The sequence below is a fragment of the Pecten maximus genome, chromosome 6, assembly GCF_902652985.1.
Source record: "Pecten maximus chromosome 6, xPecMax1.1, whole genome shotgun sequence".
NCBI lineage: Eukaryota > Metazoa > Mollusca > Bivalvia > Pectinida > Pectinidae > Pecten > Pecten maximus.
This window is the reverse complement of record NC_047020.1, coordinates 8,870,809-8,892,529: the sequence shown is the minus strand read 5'-3', so window position 1 is coordinate 8,892,529 and position 21,721 is coordinate 8,870,809. Positions and strand designations below refer to the sequence as shown.

Genomic DNA, 21,721 nt, shown 5'->3' with positions numbered 1-21,721 from the left:
CTTTACATAGACCTGCACACTTTACATAGACCTGTACACTTTACAGACCTGCACACTTTACATAGACCTGCACACTTTACATAGACCTGTACACTTTACATAGACCTGCACACTTTACATAGACCTGCATACTTTACATAGACGTGTACACTTTACATAGACCTGTACACTTTACATAGACCTGTACACTTTACATAGATCAGCACACTTTACATAGACCTGCACACTTTACATAGACCTGTACACTTTACATAGACCTGTACACTTTACATAGACCTGCACACTTTACATAGACCAGCACACTTTACATAAACCTGTACACTTTACATAGACCAGAAAACTTTACATAGACCAGCACACTTTACATAGACCAGCACACTTTACATAGACCAGCACACTTTACAAAGACCTGCAAACTTTACAAAGACCTGCAAACTTTACATAGACCGGCACACTTTACATAGACCGGCACACTTTACATAGACCGGCACACTTTACATAGACCTGTACACTTTACATAGACCTGTACACTTTACATAGGTCATCACACTTTACATAGACCTGTACACTTTACATAGACCTGTACACTTTACATAGACCAGCACACTTTACATAGACCTGCACACTTTACATAGACCAGCACACTTTACATAAACCTGTACACTTTACATATACCTGCACACTTTACATAGACCAGAAAACTTTACAAAGACCTGCACAACTTACATAGACCTGCACACTTTACTTAGACCAGCACACTTTACACAGACCTGCACACTTTACATAGACCTGCACACTTTACATAGACCAGCACACTTTACATAAACCTGTACACTTTACATAGACCAGCACACTTTACATAGACCTGCACACTTTACATAGACCTGCACACTTTACATAGACCTGTACACTTTACATAGACCTGCACACTTTACTTAGACCAGCACACTTTACATAGACCAGCACACTTTACATAGACCTGCACACTTTACATAGATCAGCACACTTTACATAGACCAGCACACTTTACATAGACCTGCACACTTTACATAGACCTGTACACTTTACATAGATCAGCACACTTTACATAGACCAGCACACTTTACATAGACCTGCACACTTTACATAGACCAGCACACTTTACATAAACCTGTACACTTTACATAGACCAGAAAACTTTACATAGACCAGCACACTTTACATAGACTGATACACTTTACATAGACCTGCACACTTTACATAGACCTGTACACTTTACATAGACCAGCACACTTTACTTAGACCAGCACACTTTACATAGACCTGTACACTTTACATAGACCTGTACACTTTACATATACCTGTACACTTTACATAGGTCATCACACTTTACATAGACCTGCACACTTTACATAGACCTGTACACTTTACAGACCTGCACACTTTACATAGACCTGCACACTTTACATAGACCAGAAAACTTTACAAAGACCTGCACAACTTACATAGACTGGCACACTTTACACAGACCTGCACACTTTACATAGACCAGCACACTTTACATATACCAGCACACTTTACATAGACCTGTACACTTTACATAGACCAGCACACTTTACATAGACCTGTACACTTTACATAGACCAGCACACTTTACATAGACCTGCACACTTTACATAGACCTGCACACTTTACATAGACCAGCACACTTTACATAGACCTGCACATTTTACATAGACCTGCACACTTTACAGACCTGTACACTTTACATAGACCGGCACACTTTACATAGACCTGTACACTTTACATAGACCTGTACACTTTACATAGGTCATCACACTTTACATAGACCTGCACACTTTACATAGACCTGTACACTTTACAGACCTGCACACTTTACATAGACCTGCACACTTTACATAGACCAGAAAACTTTACAAAGACCTGCACAACTTACATAGACTGGCACACTTTACACAGACCTGCACACTTTACATAGACCAGCACACTTTACATAGACCAGCACACTTTACATAGACCTGTACACTTTACATAGACCAGCACACTTTACATAGACCTGTACACTTTACATAGACCTGCACACTTTACATAGACCAGCACACTTTACATAGACCAGCACACTTTACATAGACCAGCACACTTTACATAGACCTGCACACTTTACATAGACCTGCACACTTTACATAGACCTGTACACTTTACATAGACCAGCACACTTTACATAGACCTGTACACTTTACATAGACCAGCACACTTTACATAGACCTGTACACTTTACATAGACCTGTACACTTTACATAGACCTGCACACTTTACATAGACCAGCACACTTTACATAGACCAGCACACTTTACATAGACCTGCACACTTTACATAGACTGGCACACTTTACACAGACCTGCACACTTTACATAGACCAGCACACTTTACATAGATCAGCACACTTTACATAGACCTGCACACTTTACATAGACCAGCACACTTTACATAGACCTGCACATTTTACATAGACCTGCACACTTTACAGACCTGCACACTTTACATAGACCAGCACACTTTACATAGACCTGCACACTTTACATAGACCTGCACACTTTACATAGACCAAAAACTTTACATTGACCAGCACACTTTACATAGACCTGTACACTTAACATAGACCTGCACATTTTACATAGACCTGTACACTTTACATAGACCAAAAAACTTTACATAGACCAGCACACTTTACATAGACCAGCACACTTTACATAGACCAGCACACTTTACATAGACCTGCACACTTTACACAGACCTGCACACTTTACATAGACCAGCACACTTTACATAGACCTGTACACTTTACATAGACTTGCACACTTTACATAGACCAGCACACTTTACATAGACCAGCACACTTTACATAGACCTGCACACTTTACATAGACCTGCACACTTTACATAGACCAGCACACTTTACATAGAAGTTCACACTTTACATAGACCTGTACACTTTACATAGACCTGTACACTTTACATAGACTGATACACTTTACATAGACCTGCACACTTTACATAGACTTGCAGTAGACCAATATAACACAAAAACACAACTAACATAAACAAGGATGTGACAATTACTAACATCACATACAAATGTCACATTGAAAGTTTTTTTATGTTAATGTTTGTTTGGCACAAAAATTAAACTTGAAAGTAAATCTGATCACTGATGTTAACTATCACAAAACCAAGAATACTACAAAGCTCTACAAAGCTTAACAAGATATACACATACTTTGCCAAAGAGGGGATCAAATTTGTCCAAGTTTCCATGGTAACAAAGTTCCTTCTTATTAAAGTTATTCCTTTCATATCAACATAATATTTTTTTTGTTCAAGACAGAGGAATAAACTATTTCTCCAATCACCTTAAAGAACAGTTATATAGAAGAATTTTAGAGAAAATACACACCCTTGAAATCTTACTGTAAGTCAGCTTGCTAGCTATGAACTGAAAATTAAACTTGCTGAAACTTTTGTCTTTCTTGCTGAACTTGAGCTCCATAAATGGTCCTCTCCCTGGTTGAAACTAAGAACAAAACAATGAATATTTAATATCTATAACAATAGTGACTTAATCAAATGAGAAAATTTAAATAAAAGAAACCTTGTTGAGAATCGTTTTCTACTGTATGTGAAAATCTATTTCTTTATGCAAAGTGTCAAGTTTTGATTTCACTCTCTTTAGCCCTTTCCCATAGTGTCAAGTTTTGAGTTCATTGTCTTAATGGGGTATCACGTTAAAAAACGTTGTTATTTTCATTGAATGTACGTGTTTTGTTCCTTTCTAGTTATATTTCTGTCCTATCCAAATATTCAGTCGATCCCTATGTTCAGATTGACCACTCAATTTAGTTGGGAATCCCCCTCTAAATTTAGCGCGGAAATTATTTCTAAATCATCACGTGACTCTTTTGAAATCGAGGCATTTTCATTTGTAAACACAAACACACGATAGCTTATACAAGTCAAAATATTCCATCTGGGTTAGTTGGATAACGATATTATACATTGGTTTAAATGTTATAATAACATGTTCTGTATATATTCCGGTGCAAATATTTATGTGTATATAAGTGTAAACACTGTACATATAGTATAGTTGACAGTAGCGAAGTACTGGTACAGACTGTATAAATATTACCAAGTTTGTTATGGCATACTATCCAGCAATCAAGCAGAATACGAGCAGCGTCCGTATTACTGCAGTCATTATTTTCATGTTTGAACTGTTCCAATCTATTGTTCTGTTTCCCCAGTGTATTTCTAAGATTGTCTTTGACCCATTTCGCCATTATTCTCTTTATTGCGGAAGCTGTTATCTTTTTCAAATGCATTCGATTCACGTTGGAAGCCAGTTTTGTTTTCGGGTGTTTTAGTTTGTTGTGCGCATGCATTTTATTGTGTATGCCACAAAATTTACATATCCAGACTGTTGATCAACGAATTGTGATAACCTTTTTATAATTAATAATTGATGTTTTTTATGTACATATATCATGAATGGTTATTGTTCATAAGGTTATATTTTTTAAAGACATACCCAATACATATATATATATACAATACATATATATATATATATATATATGTAATATGAAAAAATACAAAATATAAATTGGTTTACCGTGATGTCCCTTTAAAACCTTCACCACAGTGACAATTTTTAGTTCAACAATTTTGAGTTCATGGTCTTAAACCCTACTCCATAAAGTTTTGAGTTCATTGTTTTTAGCCTTTCCCCACAGTGGCAGTTTTTGAGTTCATTGTCTATAGCCTTTCTGCAAGGTCTGCAGGTCTGTTAATGTATAGAACCAAGGAATACTGGTACAATGTATTGTATTTTGCAAGAATACAAGGAATGTTAGATAGGAATACTGAATTGGTCTGTTGCTATAGCATACCAGTAAAACAATAGCCTTAAACTTACACTGCTTTCCAGCTTGTGAGCAAGTTCTGAAGGTTTCAGACACAGACATGCAGTTCTGCTGTATTCACTCGACCAGTCTGCCCACGACATCACAACCTTATACAGGTTCTCTTGGGGGTACAGCAGTCGTTCTGTGGATAGATACACCAGTTATCAGTAACTTTGAGGGTACAGGTGTTCTGGGGATAATAGATACATCAGTTATCAGTAATTTGAGGGTACAGGTGTTCTGTGGATAATAGATACACCAGTTATCAGTAATTTGAGGGTACAGGTGTTCTGTAGATAATAGATACATCAGTTATCAGTAATTTGAGGGTACAGGTGTTCTGTAGATAATAGATACATCAGTTATCAGTAATTTGAGGGTACAGGTGTTCTGTAGATAATAGATACATCAGTTATCAGTAATTTGAGGGTACAGGTGTTCTGTAGATAATAGATACATCAGTTATCAGTAATTTGAGGGTACAGGTGTTCTGTGGATAATAGATACATTATTTATCAGTAATTTGAGGGTACAGCAGTCGTTCTGTGGATAGATACACCAGTTATCAGTAACTTTGAGGGTACAGGTGTTCTGGGGATAATAGATACACAAGTTATCAGTAATTTGAGGGTACAGGTGTTCTGGGGATAATAGATACATCAGTTATCAGTAATTTGAGGGTACAGGTGTTCTGGGGATAATAGATACATCAGGTATCAGTAATTTGAGGGTACAGGTGTTCTGTGGATAATAGATACACCAGTTATCAGTAACTTTGAGGGTACAGGCCTAGATGTTCTGGGGATAATTATAGATACATTATTTATCAGTAATTTGAGGGTACAGGTGTTCTGTGGATAGTAGATACATTATTTATCAGTAATTTGTGGGTACAGGTGTTCTGTGGATAATAGATATATCAGTTATCAGTAATTTGTGGGTACAGGTGTTCTGGGGATAATTATAGATACATTATTTATCAGTAATTTGAGGGTACAGGTGTTCTGTGGATAATAGATACATTATTTATCAGTAATTTGAGGGTACAGGTGTTCTGTGGATAATAGATACATTATTTATCAGTAATTTGTGGGTACAGGTGTTCTGTGGATAATAGATATATCAGTTATCAGTAATTTGAGGGTACAGGTGTTCTGGGGATAATAGATACACCAGTTATCAGTAATTTGAGGGTACAGGTGTTCTGGGGATAATAGATACATCAGTTATCAGTAATTTGTGGGTACAGGTGTTCTGTGGATAATAGATATATCAGTTATCAGTAATTTGTGGGTACAGGTGTTCTGTGGATAATAGATACATCAGTTATCAGTAATTTGAGGGTACAGGTGTTCTGGGGATAATTATAGATACATTATTTATCAGTAATTTGAGGGTACAGGTGTTCTGTGGATAATAGATACATTATTTATCAGTAATTTGTGGGTACAGGTGTTCTGTGGATAATAGATATATCAGTTATCAGTAATTTGAGGGTACAGGTGTTCTGGGGATAATAGATACACCAGTTATCAGTAATTTGAGGGTACATGTGTTCTGGGGATAATAGATACATCAGTTATCAGTAATTTGAGGGTACAGGTGTTCTGGGGATAATAGATACATCAGGTATCAGTAATTTGAGGGTACAGGTGTTCTGTAGATAATAGATACATCAGTTATCAGTAATTTGAGGGTACAGGTGTTCTGAGGATAATAGACACACCAGTTATCAGTAAGTTGAGGGTACAGAAGGTGTTCTGAGGATAATAGATACATCAGTTATCAGTAATTTGAGGGTACAGGTGTTCCGAGGATAATAGATACACCAATTATCAGTAAGTTGAGGGTACAGAAGGTGTTCTGAGGATAATAGATACATCAGTTATCAGTAATTTGAGGGTACAGGTGTTCTGTGGATGATAGATACACCAGTTATCAGTAATTTGAGGGTACAGGTGTTCTGGGGATAATAGATACATCAGTTAACAGTAATTTGAGGGTACAGGTGTTCTGAGGATAATAGATACATCAGGTATCAGTAATTTGAGGGTACAGAAGGTGTTCTGAGGATAATAGATACATCAGTTATCAGTAATTTGAGGGTACAGGTGTTCTGTGGATGATAGATACATCAGGTATCAGTAATTTGAGGGTACAGGTGTTCCGAGGATAATAGATACACCAGTTATCAGTAAGTTGAGAGTACAGAAGGTGTTCTGAGGATAATAGATACATCAGTTATCAGTAATTTGAGGGTACAGGTGTTCTGTAGATAATAGATAGATTATTTATCAGTAATTTGAGGGTACAGGTGTTCTGTAGATAATAGATACATCAGGTATCAATAATTTGAGGGTACAGGTGTTCCGTGCATAATAGATAGATTATTTATCAGTAATTTGTGGGTACAGGTGTTCTGTGGATAATAGATACATCAGTTATCAGTAATTTGAGGGTACAGGTGTTCTGTATATAATAGATACACCAGTTATCAGTAATTTGAGGGTACAGGTGTTCTGTGGATAATAGATACATCAGTTATCAGTAATTTGAGGGTACAGGTGTTCTGTAGATAATAGATACATCAGGTATCAGTAATTTGAGGGTACAGGTGTTCTGTAGATAATAGATACACCAGTTATCAGTAATTTGAGGGTACAGGTGTTCTGAGGATAATAGATAGATTATTTATCAGTAAGTTGAGGGTACAGGTGTTCCGTGGATAATAGATAGATTATTTATCAGTAATTTGAGGGTACAGGTGTTCTGTGGATAATAGATTATTTATCAGTAATTTGAGGGTACAGGTGTTCTGGGGATAATAGATACATTATTTATCAGTAATTTGAGGGTACAGGTGTTCTGTGGATAATAGATACACCAGTTATCAGTAATTTGAGGGTACAGGTGTTCTGTAGATAATAGATACACCAGTTATCAGTAATTTGAGGGTACAGGTGTTCTGTGGATAATAGATACACCAGTTATCAGTAACTTTGAGGGTACAGGTGTTCCATGGATAATAGATACACCAGTTATCAGTAATTTGAGGGTACAGGTGTTCTGGGGATAATAGATACATTATTTATCAGTAATTTGAGGGTACAGGTGTTCTGTGGATAATAGATACACCAGTTATCAGTAAGTTTAGGGTACAGGTGTTCCGTGGATAATAGATACATCAGTTATCAGTAATTTGAGGGTACAGGTGTTCTGGGGATAATAGATAGATTATTTATCAGTAATTTGAGGGTACAGGTGTTCCGTGGATAATAGATACACCAGTTATCAGTAATTTGAGGGTACAGGTGTTCTGGGGATAATAGATACATCAGTTATCAGTAATCTGATGGTACAGAAGATGAGGATACAGAAAAGGTCAGTTGATTTTAACACTGTGTAGACTGGTATACAGTAATGATAACTTACCCACAGACCCATTACACACCATCTCATGGAGAGCATAGTTGGTAGAGGATGCTTGCATTTTGAATTTGGTAAGTAGAGGCCCAATCACATCTTCTGGTGTTGTGTTATGTTTAAGCTGTAAGAGAGACACGCATGATGAGCATTAGGAAACACTAAGGTAGGCCAAGTATCATAGGGAAGTGTTTACAGCAAATTCAGACATTTACAGAAGTTTAAATAAAATACCAAATCAAAATAATTAGCAAAACTGAGTTATTTGTAGAAACACAATGTCATTCTTAAAATTCATACTATGTCTCATTTATTGTTTATTGGAATGTTACTGGGTTTGACACTTACATGGACACTTTCACTCTGTCCATTATGGATGAGGAAGTGTACAGAAACCATCATAGGGTCACCATAGGAACTTTGCTGTTAAATTAGAAAATAAAATACATGTAATTAACTGTCACATAACATAGGACCCACACTACATTGGTAACAGAAATTAACACTCAGTCTGGTAATCACAGAAATTAACACTCAGTCTGGTAATCAAACAGAAAATGACACTAGTAAGTAAACAATGACATCAATATGTTTATCAGATGTGTTACAAAACACTGTGATATAAGGACAGGAACTCCAATCTGAACCACTGCCTTTTTATACCCCAAACCTATCACATCAGCCAATAACATTATGATATAATTAAGTGATAAGACTTTCAAAACTCCAATCTAAATCAATCCCGTTTTCTAGCTATCACACCTTTTACTCCTACCCTTCGATTAACCACCATCCTTCTTCTTATCTCAAACCTCCCTATTACCCTACCCTCCCCTTTTAACCCTACCCTCCCTATTACCCCTACCCTCCCTTTTACCCCTACCCTCCCTATTACCCCGACCCTCCCTATTAACCCTACCCTCCCTATTACCCCTACCCTTCCCTCCCTATTACCCCTACCCTCCCTTTTACCCCTACCCTCCCTATTACCCCTACCCTCCCTATTACCCCTACCCTCCCTTTTACCCCCTACCCTCCCTTTTACCCCTACCCTCCCTATTACCCCTACCCTCCCTATTACCCCTACCCTCCCTTTTACCCCTACCCTCACTATTACCCCTACCCTCCCTATTAACCCTACCCTCCCTATTACCCCTACCCTCCCTATTAACCCTACCCTCCCTATTACCCCTTCCTTCCCTTTACCCCTACCCTCCCTTTTACCCCAACACTCACTATTACCTTTAAATATACCCTCCCTTTTACCCCTAATCTCCTTTTTACCTCAAATAGAGATAACACGTTTTGAAGGAATAATTACATAAACAATTACTAGCAAAGCAAAAACCAGAAATTACAGTAAGATGAGTTTAATGTAACATGCGTTCATCTGTTAGTTATTATATAGTAATAGTTAAAGGACATTCAGAAATGAATGGTACACCTAGCTACCATTACAGAAGTGACCCGGGTAAGTCATTAACATTCCACAGACGAATACAATATTGGGCCACTTATACATCCTCATGTTAATATCAAGTGACCATCTTCACCAAACCATTCTTTTATTTCTATTTTCACAAGCACAGGCCGACACAAACTCGAGAAGAATCTTTATTTTCTTCTGTAACTTATATTGTTTAGTTTCACAATTTATGTACATGTGTATCTCATGAAACAAAATCCTCAATAATTAATTAAGAAAAAGTAGAACTACAGTACATTACTTACAGGTCTAATATCTTGGTCTCTGCTACATATTACTTAGTCTCAGTACTCAACTGTTTTTCAATCTCTTTCCAAAAGGTAATTTTTACACCAAATTTGACAATACATGTATATGATACTGCTAACCAGACAATACATGTATATGATACTGCTAACCAGACAATACATGTATATGATACTGCTAACCAGACAATACATGTATATGATACTGCTAACCAGACAATAAATGTATATGATACTGCTAACCAGACAATACATGTATATGATACTGCTAACCAGACAATAAATGTATATGATACTGCTAACCAGACAATAAATGTATATGATACTGCTAACCAGACAATACATGTATATGATACTGCTAACCAGACAATAAATGTATATGATACTGCTAACCAGACAATACATGTATATGATACTGCTAACCAGACAATACATGTATATGATACTGCTAACCAGACATTATATGGGAACATGCGGGATGGAGTGGATGATACATTGTTATAACTCAGAAATAGGAAATTTTGATAGTGATTTATACATGTATAACTCATAAGAAACGTAAATATTTCAAATAGATATCATACCATGCTTTTGACAAGCATGAAAAGATACAAGTATGATTTACCTCTTTATAACTGTTGAGTTCACTCTGATATAGGAAGAGATACATACACTGTCTACATATATTATCAGGAGGATACACTGTCTACATATATTATCAGGAAGATACATACACTGTCTACAAATATCAGGAAAATACATACACTGTCTACAAATGTTATCAGGTTGTAGAATCTGGTTATACGTGGTAAAAAATATTTGATTAAATTCAGTCTCAAAAATAATGTTGTCTACCTCTTCCCCATATTGTGGTATAAATCCTTTCCTCTATATTGTGGTATAAAGCCTCTATCACTCTCTTTTCTTGTCCTCATTATAAATATATACCGGATTATCACAGAATAGCCGAGTCACTATAGAGATAGCATGGTCGTAGTATTTACCCTTTTGCTGGCACGTTCTTGTAGATCCCTAAGGCGTCTCTCTCCATCCCTGATCTGATCTTCCTTTGCCTTCTCCAACTGAAACATTTAATTTGTTCGATGAAATCCTGAACAACATGTGAATTTGTGGTGCAAAATTGTTAAGATTGAAAGCCTTTAATCCCCTGCTAAAGCTTAAACACTAAGGTTATGATACTATGTTGTAAACATGAACCAAATCCGTTGTTGGGCTATGAAGGTATGACAGATTCAGTACAGGATGTGACAGGACTGGACAGAAAATCTATATGCTCCCAATTAGAATGGTATTTTACAAGACAATATAATTCAGTCGTATGGTGCTGTGTGTCTATAATATTTACCTCAAACAGCTGTTCATGGTGAGTAATGATGTCATCTATCACTCGCATCTCATGAGGAATGTTCTGTCCTCCCTCCGCACCCTGTAATACACGCAGTACATTTTGATACAGTCTCAGTATTATATTGTATTTATAACCTGTGGATAAGGCATCAGTATTCAAATTTAATCAAATGTATACAATTCTGCATATGGCTTATAATATTAACATCTTTTTTGTCTGTTTTTCTTTTAAGAACTGGATAATGATTGTAACAATCTTTTAACACATAGAAAATGATTCAGATTGTAATATTCTTTTAAAAACTGGATAATGCCTAATATTCCTAGGGCAACACTTCAGGGTAACCACAGACAACCCTTCAGGGTAACCACAGACAACACTTCAGGGTTAATAAGGACAACACTTCAGGGTATTTAAGGACAACACTTCAGGGTTAATAAGGACAACACTTCAGGGTAATTAAGGACAACACTTCAGGGTTAATAAGGACAACACTTCAGGGTTAATAAGGACAACACTTCAGGGTAATTAAGGACATTACTTCAGGGTTACTAAGGACAACACTTCAGGGTAACTAAGGACAACACTTCAGGGTTACTAAGGACAACACTTCAGGGTGATTAAGGACAACACTTCAGGGTTACTAAGGACAACACTTCAGGGTGATTAAGGACATTACTTCAGGGTTACAAGGGCAACACCGTAGGGTTAGGCAACATTTCATGGTAGGGCAATGCTTCAGCAGGTTAGGGCAACACTTCACCACGGTTGGGCAACACTACACCAGGGTAGGACAACACTACACCAGGGTTGGGCAACACTACACCAGGGTAGGGTAACACTAAACCAGGGTTGGGTAACACTTCACCAGGGCTGGGTAACACTACACCAGGGTAGGACAACACTACACTAGGGTTGGGTAACACTTCACCAGGGCTGGGTAACACTACACCAGGGCTGGGTAACACTACACCAGGGTTGGGTAACACTACACTAGGATTGGGCAACACTAAACCAGGGTTGGGTAACACTACACCAGGGTTGGGTAACACTACACTAGGGTTGGGCAACACTAAACCAGGGTTGGGTAACACTACACCAGGGCTGGGTAACACTACACTAGGGTAGGGCAACACTAAACCAGGGTAGGGTAACACTACACCAGGGCTGGGTAACACTACACCAGGGCTGGGTAACACTACACCAGGGTTGGGTAACACTACACTAGGGTTGGGCAACACTAAACCAGGGTTGGGTAACACTACACCAGGGTTGGGTAACACTACACTAGGGTTGGGCAACACTAAACCAGGGTTGGGTAACACTACACCAGGGCTGGGTAACACTACACTAGGGTAGGGCAACACTAAACCAGGGTAGGGTAACACTACACCAGGACTGGGTAACACTACACCAGGGCTGGGTAACACTACACCAGGGTTGGGTAACACTACACCAGGGTTGGGTAACACTACACCAGGGCTGGGTTACATTACACCAGGGCTGGGTAACACTACACTAGGGCTGGGTAACACTTCACCAGGGCTGGGTTACACTACACCAGGGCTGGGCAACACTACACCAGGGCTGGGTTACATTACACCAGGGCTGGGTAACACTACACCAGGGTTAGGTAACACTTCACCAGGGCTGGGTAACACTACACCAGGGCTGGGTAACATTACACCAGGGTTGGGTAACACTAAACCAGGGCTGGGTAACACTACACTAGGGTTGGGTAACACTACACCAGGGCTGGGTTACACTACACCAGGGCTGGGTAACACTACACCAGGGCTGGGTAACACTACACCAGGACTGGGTAACACTACACCAGGGCTGGGTAACACTACACCAGGGCTGGGTAACACTACACCAGGGCTGGGTAACACTACACCAGGGCTGGGTAACACTACACCAGGACTGGGTAACACTACACCAGGGCTGGGTAACACTACACCAGGGCTGGGTTACACTACACCAGGGCTGGGTTACATTACACTAGGGTAGGGTAACACTACACCAGGGCTGGGTTACATTACACCAGGGCTCTGTAACACTACACTAGGGTTAGGCAACACTAAACCAGGGTTGGGTAACACTACACCAGGGCTGGGTAACACTACACTAGGGTTGGGCAACACTAAACCAGGGTTGGGCAACACTTCACCAGGGCTGGGTAACACTACACTAGGGCTGGGTTACATTACACCAGGGCTGGGTAACACTACACCAGGGTTGGGTAACACTTCACCAGGGCTGGGTTACACTACACCAGGGCTGGGCAACACTACACCAGGGCTGGGTAACACTACACCAGGACTGGGTAACACTACACCAGGGTTGGGTAACACTACACCAGGGTTGGGTAACACTACACCAGGGTTGGGTAACACTACACCAGGGTTGGGTAACACTACACCAGGGTTGGGTAACACTACACCAGGGTTGGGTAACACTACACCAGGGTTAGGTAACACTTCACCAGGGCTGGGTTACATTACACCAGGGCTCTGTAACACTACACTAGGGTTGGGCAACACTAAACCAGGGTTGGGTAACACTACACCAGGGCTGGGTAACACTACACTAGGGTTGGGCAACACTAAACCAGGGTTGGGCAACACTACACCAGGGTTGGGTAACACTACACTAGGGTTGGGCAACACTAAACCAGGGTTGGGTAACACTACACTAGGGCTGAGTTACATTACACCAGGGCTGGGTAACACTACACTAGGGCTGGGTTACATTACACCAGGGCTGGGTAACACTACACCAGGGTTGGGTAACACTTCACCAGGGCTGGGTTACACTACACCAGGGCTGGGCAACACTACACCAGGGCTGGGCAACACTACACCAGGGTATGGCAACACTACACTACGGCTGGGTAACACTTCACCAGGGCTGGGTAACACTACACCAGGGTTGGGTAACACTACACCAGGGTTGGGCAACACTTCACCAGGGCTGGGTAACACTACACTAGGGCTGGGTTACATTACACCAGGGCTGGGTAACACTACACCAGGGTTGGGTAACACTTCACCAGGGCTGGGTTACACTACACCAGGGCTGGGCAACACTACACCAGGGCTGGGTAACACTACACCAGGACTGGGTAACACTACACCAGGGCTGGGTAACACTACACCAGGGTTGGGTAACACTACACCAGGGTTGGGTAACACTACACCAGGGTTGGGTAACACTACACCAGGGTTAGGTAACACTTCACCAGGGCTGGGTAACACTACACTAGGGCTGGGTTACATTACACCAGGGCTGGGTAACACTACACTAGGGTTGGGTAACACTACACCAGGGTTGGGTAACACTACACAAGGGTTAGGTAACACTACACTAGGGCTGGGTTACATTACACCAGGGCTGGGTAACACTACACCAGGGTTGGGTAACACTACACAAGGGTTAGGTAACACTACACTAGGGCTGGGTTACATTACACCAGGGCTCTGTAACACTACACTAGGGTTGGGCAACACTAAACCAGGGTTGGGTAACACTACACCAGGGCTGGGTAACACTACACTAGGGTTGGGCAACACTAAACCAGGGTTGGGCAACACTACACCAGGGTTGGGTAACACTACACTAGGGTTGGGCAACACTAAACCAGGGTTGGGTAACACTACACTAGGGCTGGGTTACATTACACCAGGGCTGGGTAACACTACACTAGGGCTGGGTTACATTACACCAGGGCTGGGTAACACTACACCAGGGTTGGGTTACACTACACCAGGGCTGGGCAACACTACACCAGGGCTGGGCAACACTACACCAGGGTAGGGCAACACTACACTACGGCTGGGTAACACTTCACCAGGGCTGGGTAACACTACACCAGGGTTGGGTAACACTACACCAGGGTTGGGTAACACTTCACCAGGGCTGGGTAACACTACACCAGGGTAGGGTAACACTACACCAGGGCTGGGTAACACTACACCAGGGTAGGGCAACACTACACTACGGCTGGGTAACACTTCACCAGGGCTGGGTAACACTACACCAGGGCTGGGTAACACTACACCAGGGTTTGGTAACACTACACCAGGGTTGGGTAACAATACACTAGGGTTGGGTAACACTTACTTGCAGTATTGAAGTACTGCCAGTGTCAATGTCTGCCTTCATCAACGTCGATCCGAATGATGCAGCTATGTTTTTCACAGTCATCTTGTTGTCATCACTATAACGTGACAATCTGCCAACAGACAATGTGTATTACTGAAAGTAAACTCTTAATGTCATTGAACGTAGCATACAAGGTCATGAACCATTTAGTAACATGATAATGTAAAACCCTAATAGCTGTTTACATGGCTCATCGTCATTACTGCTTAACTCTTTTATTCTCCCTATGTTGTTTATTAAGGTAGCCACCAGCTACAACGAAGATATCCCGCCTTGAAATGACCCAGGTAATAAACCCAGCAAATGAACAAAGTTATATCGAATTTCATGATCTTATTGAATCGAACATCTAATATGGAACAACTAGCATAGGTCAGGATAACGAATTGGTAACTTACTTGTCCAGGTGTATGACGAGTCGTCGAAGTGTTCGACTATGTACCGTGGGTAGTTCTCGTATGTAGTAGTGATACCAGTCTAACTTGGTCTGTGTTGCTGAGATCTTACCTAAAACAAAGTGTACTGACAATGAAGTGACAAGTCCAATGATGTGTCATTGAGTCAGCCATGTGATTATATATTATCATTTGGATGATTGGAGGAGTTTGCACAATAAAAATGAAGTAAAAATATAGAAAGGGTGGATGCTAATAAAACTAAAAAAAAATTCCTGAAATCAAGAATCCACCAATCCAAAGTAATTTACCGGCATCCATCTTTTGTCTCTCAAGAATTCGGATTTGTGTGTATACAAGAGACATTAATCAACATTCCATCTCTACAATTAAAACAATAGACACATTTGTCTAACAGTTTCAAATGCACTATATGCCCACACTTGGATTACTTTTGAATAAAATATATAAATACTACATCAGAAACAGCTGTGATATATTCTCTTCTTTCTTTTTCAAATAGATTTGACAGAGGCCTCTTTAGCAAACTCCAGTGTATATGTCCTGAATCATTTCAAATAAATGAAAGTAACACTTTTTAGCATCAAATGTTACAGAGCAGTTTAAAAGAAAGCCAAGTGTGGACAAACCAGTGCTTTGATGTTAGGCTGATATTAAAATTTGTTCTGATGACAATAACAAGAAAAACCGAAATCAATTCCTAGACGATTAATTTTCCCATTCTAGAGAGAAGTATAACCAATACAATCCCTCATTAGTACTCTGACTAACAGAGACTTACCCACAGCCTTTCCATGTACATGCAATACCCAGTCTAAACATAGGGCCTACTGACAGGTTGGGATCATTCAGAAAATAACGTCTGAAAGTTAGTTTGTTAGTTTTTAGCCATGATAGCTTCTGTTAAATGGACTAATCCACATAGATTTAACCGAACGTTACAACTACAGAACTGTGTAGTTCTAGTCCGTGTGGACCACAGATAAACCACCATATTTATCTTGCATGCTTTCAGTCAGTGATCCATCCTTCCTCTAACATGCAAACTTAACCATCACATTACAGCATTTAAAGCAGCAGCTGACAGGACAGTGATATTTTCAAATGTATTTAAAATACTTCAAATGTAAGATTTTGTTGACCAATCAAGACTTTGAGAGACCTTGACAACCTAATGTTTCTCCAGTAGAAGTCCTTGTTACAGCTGACTGGGGCAGAGACCCGTTACTTCCACCTGTCACAAATTAGTTCTCTGTCCTCACACAGGACTGAGTTACACACGTCTTCCATGTCTGAACAAACCTGTGAACCCTGTGATCTGAGTGTGAACCCTAGAAATAAATGATCTTAATAAGAACCTGATATTTATGCTATGTGCACAATACCCTCATAACTGTGTGATCTGAGTGAGAATCCGAGAACAGTCTAATCTGAGCCAAAACCCGAGAACTGTCTAATCTGAGTCATGAGAACTGTCTAATCTGAGCCAAAACCCGCGAACTGTCTAATCTGAGTCAAAACCCCGAACTGCCTAATCTGAGCCACGAGAACTGTCTAATCTGAGCCACAAGAACTGTCTAATCTAAGCCAAAACCTGAGAACTGTCTAATCTGAGCCACGAGAACTGTCTAATCTGAGCCAAAACTCGAGAACTGTCTAATCTGAGCCACGAGAACTGTCTAATCTGAGCCACGAGAACTGTCTAATCTAAGCCAAAACCTGAGAACTGTCTAATCTGAGCCACGAGAACTGTCTAATCTGAGCCACAAGAACTGTCTAATCTGAGCCAAAACTCGAGAACTGTCTAATCTGAGCCACGAGAACTGTCTAATCTGAGCCACGAGAACTGTCTAATCTGAGTCACGAGAACTATCTAATCTGAGCCACGAGAACTATCTAATCTGAGCCACGAGAACTGTCTAATCTGAGCCAAAACTCGAGAACTATCTAATCTGAGCCACGAGAACTGTCTAATCTGAGTCACGAGAACTATCTAATCTGAGCCACGAGAACTGTCTAATCTGAGTCACGAGGACTGTCTAATCTGAGCCACGAGAACTGTCTAATCTGAGCCACAAGAACTGTCTAATCTGAGCCAAAACCCGAGAACTGTCTAATCTGAGTCAAAACCCCGAACTGCCTAATCTGAGCCACGAGAACTGTCTAATCTGAGCCACGAGAACTGTCTAATCTAAGCCAAAACCTGAGAACTGTCTAATCTGAGCCACGAGAACTGTCTAATCTGAGCCACGAGAACTGTCTAATCTGAGCCAAAACTCGAGAACTGTCTAATCTGAGCCACGAGAACTGCCTCATCTGAGCCACGAGAACTGTCTAATCTGAGTCACGAGAACTGTCTAATCTGAGCCACGAGAACTGTCTAATCTGAGCCACGAGAACTGTCTAATCTGAGCCAAAACCTGAGAACTGTCTAATCTGAGCCAAAACCTGAGAACTGTCTAATCTGAGCCACGAGAACTGTCTAATCTGAGCCACGAGAACTGTCTAATCTGAGCCAAAACTCGAGAACTGTCTAATCTGAGCCACGAGAACTGTCTAATCTGAGCCACGAGAACTGTCTAATCGGAGTCACGAGAACTATCTAATCTGAGCCACGAGAACTGTCTAATCTGAGCCAAAACTCGAGAACTGTCTAATCTGAGCCACGAGAACTGTCTAATTAGAGCCACGAGAACTGTCTAATCTGAGCCAAAACTCGAGAACTGTCTAATCTGAGCCACGAGAACTGTCCAATCTGAGCCAAGAGAACTGTCTAATCTGAGCCAAGAGAACTGTCTAATCTGAGCCACAAGGACTGTCTAATCTGAGCCACAAGGACTGTCTAATCTGAGCCACGAGAACTGTCTAATCTGAGCCACAAGAACTGTCTAATCTGAGCAACACATCTAAACTGTCTAATCTGAGCCACGAGAGCTGTCTAATCTGAGTCACGAGAACTATCTAATCTGAGCCACGAGAACTGTCTAATCTGAGCCAAAACTCGAGAACTGTCTAATCTGAGCCACAAGAACTGTCTAATCTGAGCAACACATCTAAACTGTCTAATCTGAGCCACGAGAGCTGTCTAATCTGAGTCACGAGAACTATCTAATCTGAGCCACGAGAACTGTCTAATCTGAGCCAAAACTCGAGAACTGTCTAATCTGAGCCACGAGAACTGTCCAATCTGAGCCAAGAGAACTGTCTAATCTGAGCCAAGAGAACTGTCTAATCTGAGCCACAAGGACTGTCTAATCTGAGCCACAAGGACTGTCTAATCTGAGCCACGAGAACTGTCTAATCTGAGCCACAAGAACTGTCTAATCTGAGCAACACATCTAAACTGTCTAATCTGAGCCACGAGAGCTGTCTAATCTGAGCCACGAGAACTGTCCAATCTGAGCCAAGAGAACTGTCTAATCTGAGCCAAGAGAACTGTCCAATCTGAGCCACAAGGACTGTCTAATCTGAGCCACGAGAACTGTCCAATCTGAGCCACGAGAACTGTCCAATCTGAGCCACGAGAACTGTCTAATCTGAGTCACGAGAACTATCTAATCTGAGCCACGAGAACTGTCTAATCTGAGCCAAAACTCGAGAACTGTCTAATCTGAGCCACGACAACTGTCTAATTAGAGCCACGAGAACTGTCTAATCTGAGCCAAAACTCGAGAACTGTCTAATCTGAGCCACGAGAACTGTCTAATCTGAGCCACGAGAACTGTCTCATCTGAGCCAAGAGAACTGTCTAATCTGAGCCAAGAGAACTGTCTAATCTGAGCCACGAGGACTGTCTAATCTGAGCCACGAGAACTGTCTAATCTGAGCCACAAGAACTGTCTAATCTGAGCAACACATCTAAACTGTCTAATCTGAGCCACGAGAGCTGTCTAATCTGAGCCACGAGAACTGTCCAATCTGAGCCAAGAGAACTGTCTAATCTGAGCCAAGAGAACTGTCCAATCTGAGCCACAAGGACTGTCTAATCTGAGCCAAGAGACCTGTCTAATCTGAGCCACAAGGACTGTCTAATCTGAGCCACAAGGACTGTCTAATCTGAGCCACGAGAACTGTCCAATCTGAGCCAAGAGAACTGTCTAATCTGAGCCAAGAGAACTGTCTAATCTGAGCCACAAGGACTGTCTAATCTGAGCCACGAGAGCTGTCTAATCTGAGCCACGAGAACTGTCCAATCTGAGCCAAGAGAACTGTCTAATCTGAGCCACAAGGACTGTCTAATCTGAGCCACGAGAACTGTCTAATCTGAGCCACGAGAACTGTCTAATCTGAGCCAAGAGAACTGTCTAATCTGAGCCACAAGGACTGTCTAATCTGAGCCACAAGGACTGTCTAATCTGAGCCACGAGAACTGTCTAATCTGAGCCAAGAGAACTGTCTAATCTGAGCCACAAGGACTGTCTAATCTGTGCCACGAGAACTGTCCAATCTGAGCCAAGAGAACTGTCTAATCTGAGCCACGAGAACTGTCTAATCTGAGCCAAGAGAACTGTCTAATCTGAGCCACAAGGACTGTCTAATCTGTGCCACGAGAACTGTCCAATCTGAGCCAAGAGAACTGTCTAATCTGAGCCACAAGGACTGTCTAATCTGAGCCACAAGGACTGTCTAATCTGAGCCACAAGGACTGTCTAATCTGAGCCACGAGAACTGTCTAATCTGAGCCACGAGAACTGTCCAATCTGAGCCAAGAGAACTGTCTAATCTGAGCCACAAGGACTGTCTAATCTGAGCCACGAGAACTGTCTAATCTGAGCCACGAGAACTGTCTAATCTGAGCCACAAGGACTGTCTAATCTGAGCCAAGAGAACTGTCCAATCTGAGCCAAGAGAACTGTCTAATCTGAGCCACAAGGACTGTCTAATCTGAGCCACGAGAACTGTCTAATCTGAGCAACACATCTAAACTGTCTAATCTGAGCAACACATCTAAACTGTCTAATCTGAGCAACACATCTAAACTGTGTAATCTGAGTCACACATCTAAACTGTCTAATCTGAGCAACACATCTAAACTGTCTAATCTGAGCAACGCATCTAAACTGTCTAATCTGAGCAACACATCGAGAACTGTGTGATCTGAGCCAGAACCTTAGAGCTGTGTGATCTGAACGAGACTCAGAGAACTGTTTCACCTGAGCAAGACCCGACACTCAGTGATCTGAATGAGACCTCAAGAGTTGTGTGATCTGAGCGAGCTAGCAGTACGATTTTTAGCGTGCATTATTGCTGGGAGGAAATTTTTACCTGCAACATCTTTCTCTAAACCTGAGTATGGAACGAAAGGAGCATATATAAACATGGGGCGATAACAAAATGTTGGCAGACTTCATTAAAAATCACTTTTAAAAATCACAATGAGTTTACCTGAGTATATTATATGACATACTACATCAGATCTGTACCTGAGTTTACCTGAGTATAACATACAACACCAGTGTAATCTGTACCCGAGTTTACCTGAGTATATTATATGACATACTACATCAGATCTGTACCCGAGTTTACCTGAGTATATTATATGACATACTACATCAGATCTGTACCCGAGTTTACCTGAGTATATTATATGACATACTACATCAGATCTGTACCCGAGTTTACCTGAGTATATTATATGACATACTACATCAGATCTG

At 40.9% G+C, this 21,721-nt stretch overlaps 1 protein-coding gene across 3 annotated transcripts in view; it reads right to left on the bottom strand.

Moving 5' to 3' along the window:
• LOC117328881 (arf-GAP with Rho-GAP domain, ANK repeat and PH domain-containing protein 2-like) overlaps positions 1–21,721 on the bottom strand; it is a 132,365-nt gene that overhangs the window by 8,816 nt on the left and 101,828 nt on the right. For 2 of the 3 annotated variants that reach the window (XM_033886475.1, XM_033886477.1), the window contains 10 exons: positions 21,330–21,350; positions 16,047–16,155; positions 15,607–15,718; positions 11,482–11,562; positions 11,120–11,197; positions 10,741–10,764; positions 8,733–8,807; positions 8,394–8,508; positions 4,973–5,103; positions 3,455–3,571 (listed from right to left, as the gene is read on the bottom strand). In XM_033886475.1, the coding sequence (XP_033742366.1) occupies positions 3,455–3,571; positions 4,973–5,103; positions 8,394–8,508; positions 8,733–8,807; positions 10,741–10,764; positions 11,120–11,197; positions 11,482–11,562; positions 15,607–15,718; positions 16,047–16,155; positions 21,330–21,350 (863 nt within the window). The remainder of the gene's footprint in view (positions 1–3,454; positions 3,572–4,972; positions 5,104–8,393; positions 8,509–8,732; positions 8,808–10,740; positions 10,765–11,119; positions 11,198–11,481; positions 11,563–15,606; positions 15,719–16,046; positions 16,156–21,329; positions 21,351–21,721) is intronic. The other variant, XM_033886476.1, reaches the window with a different exon arrangement.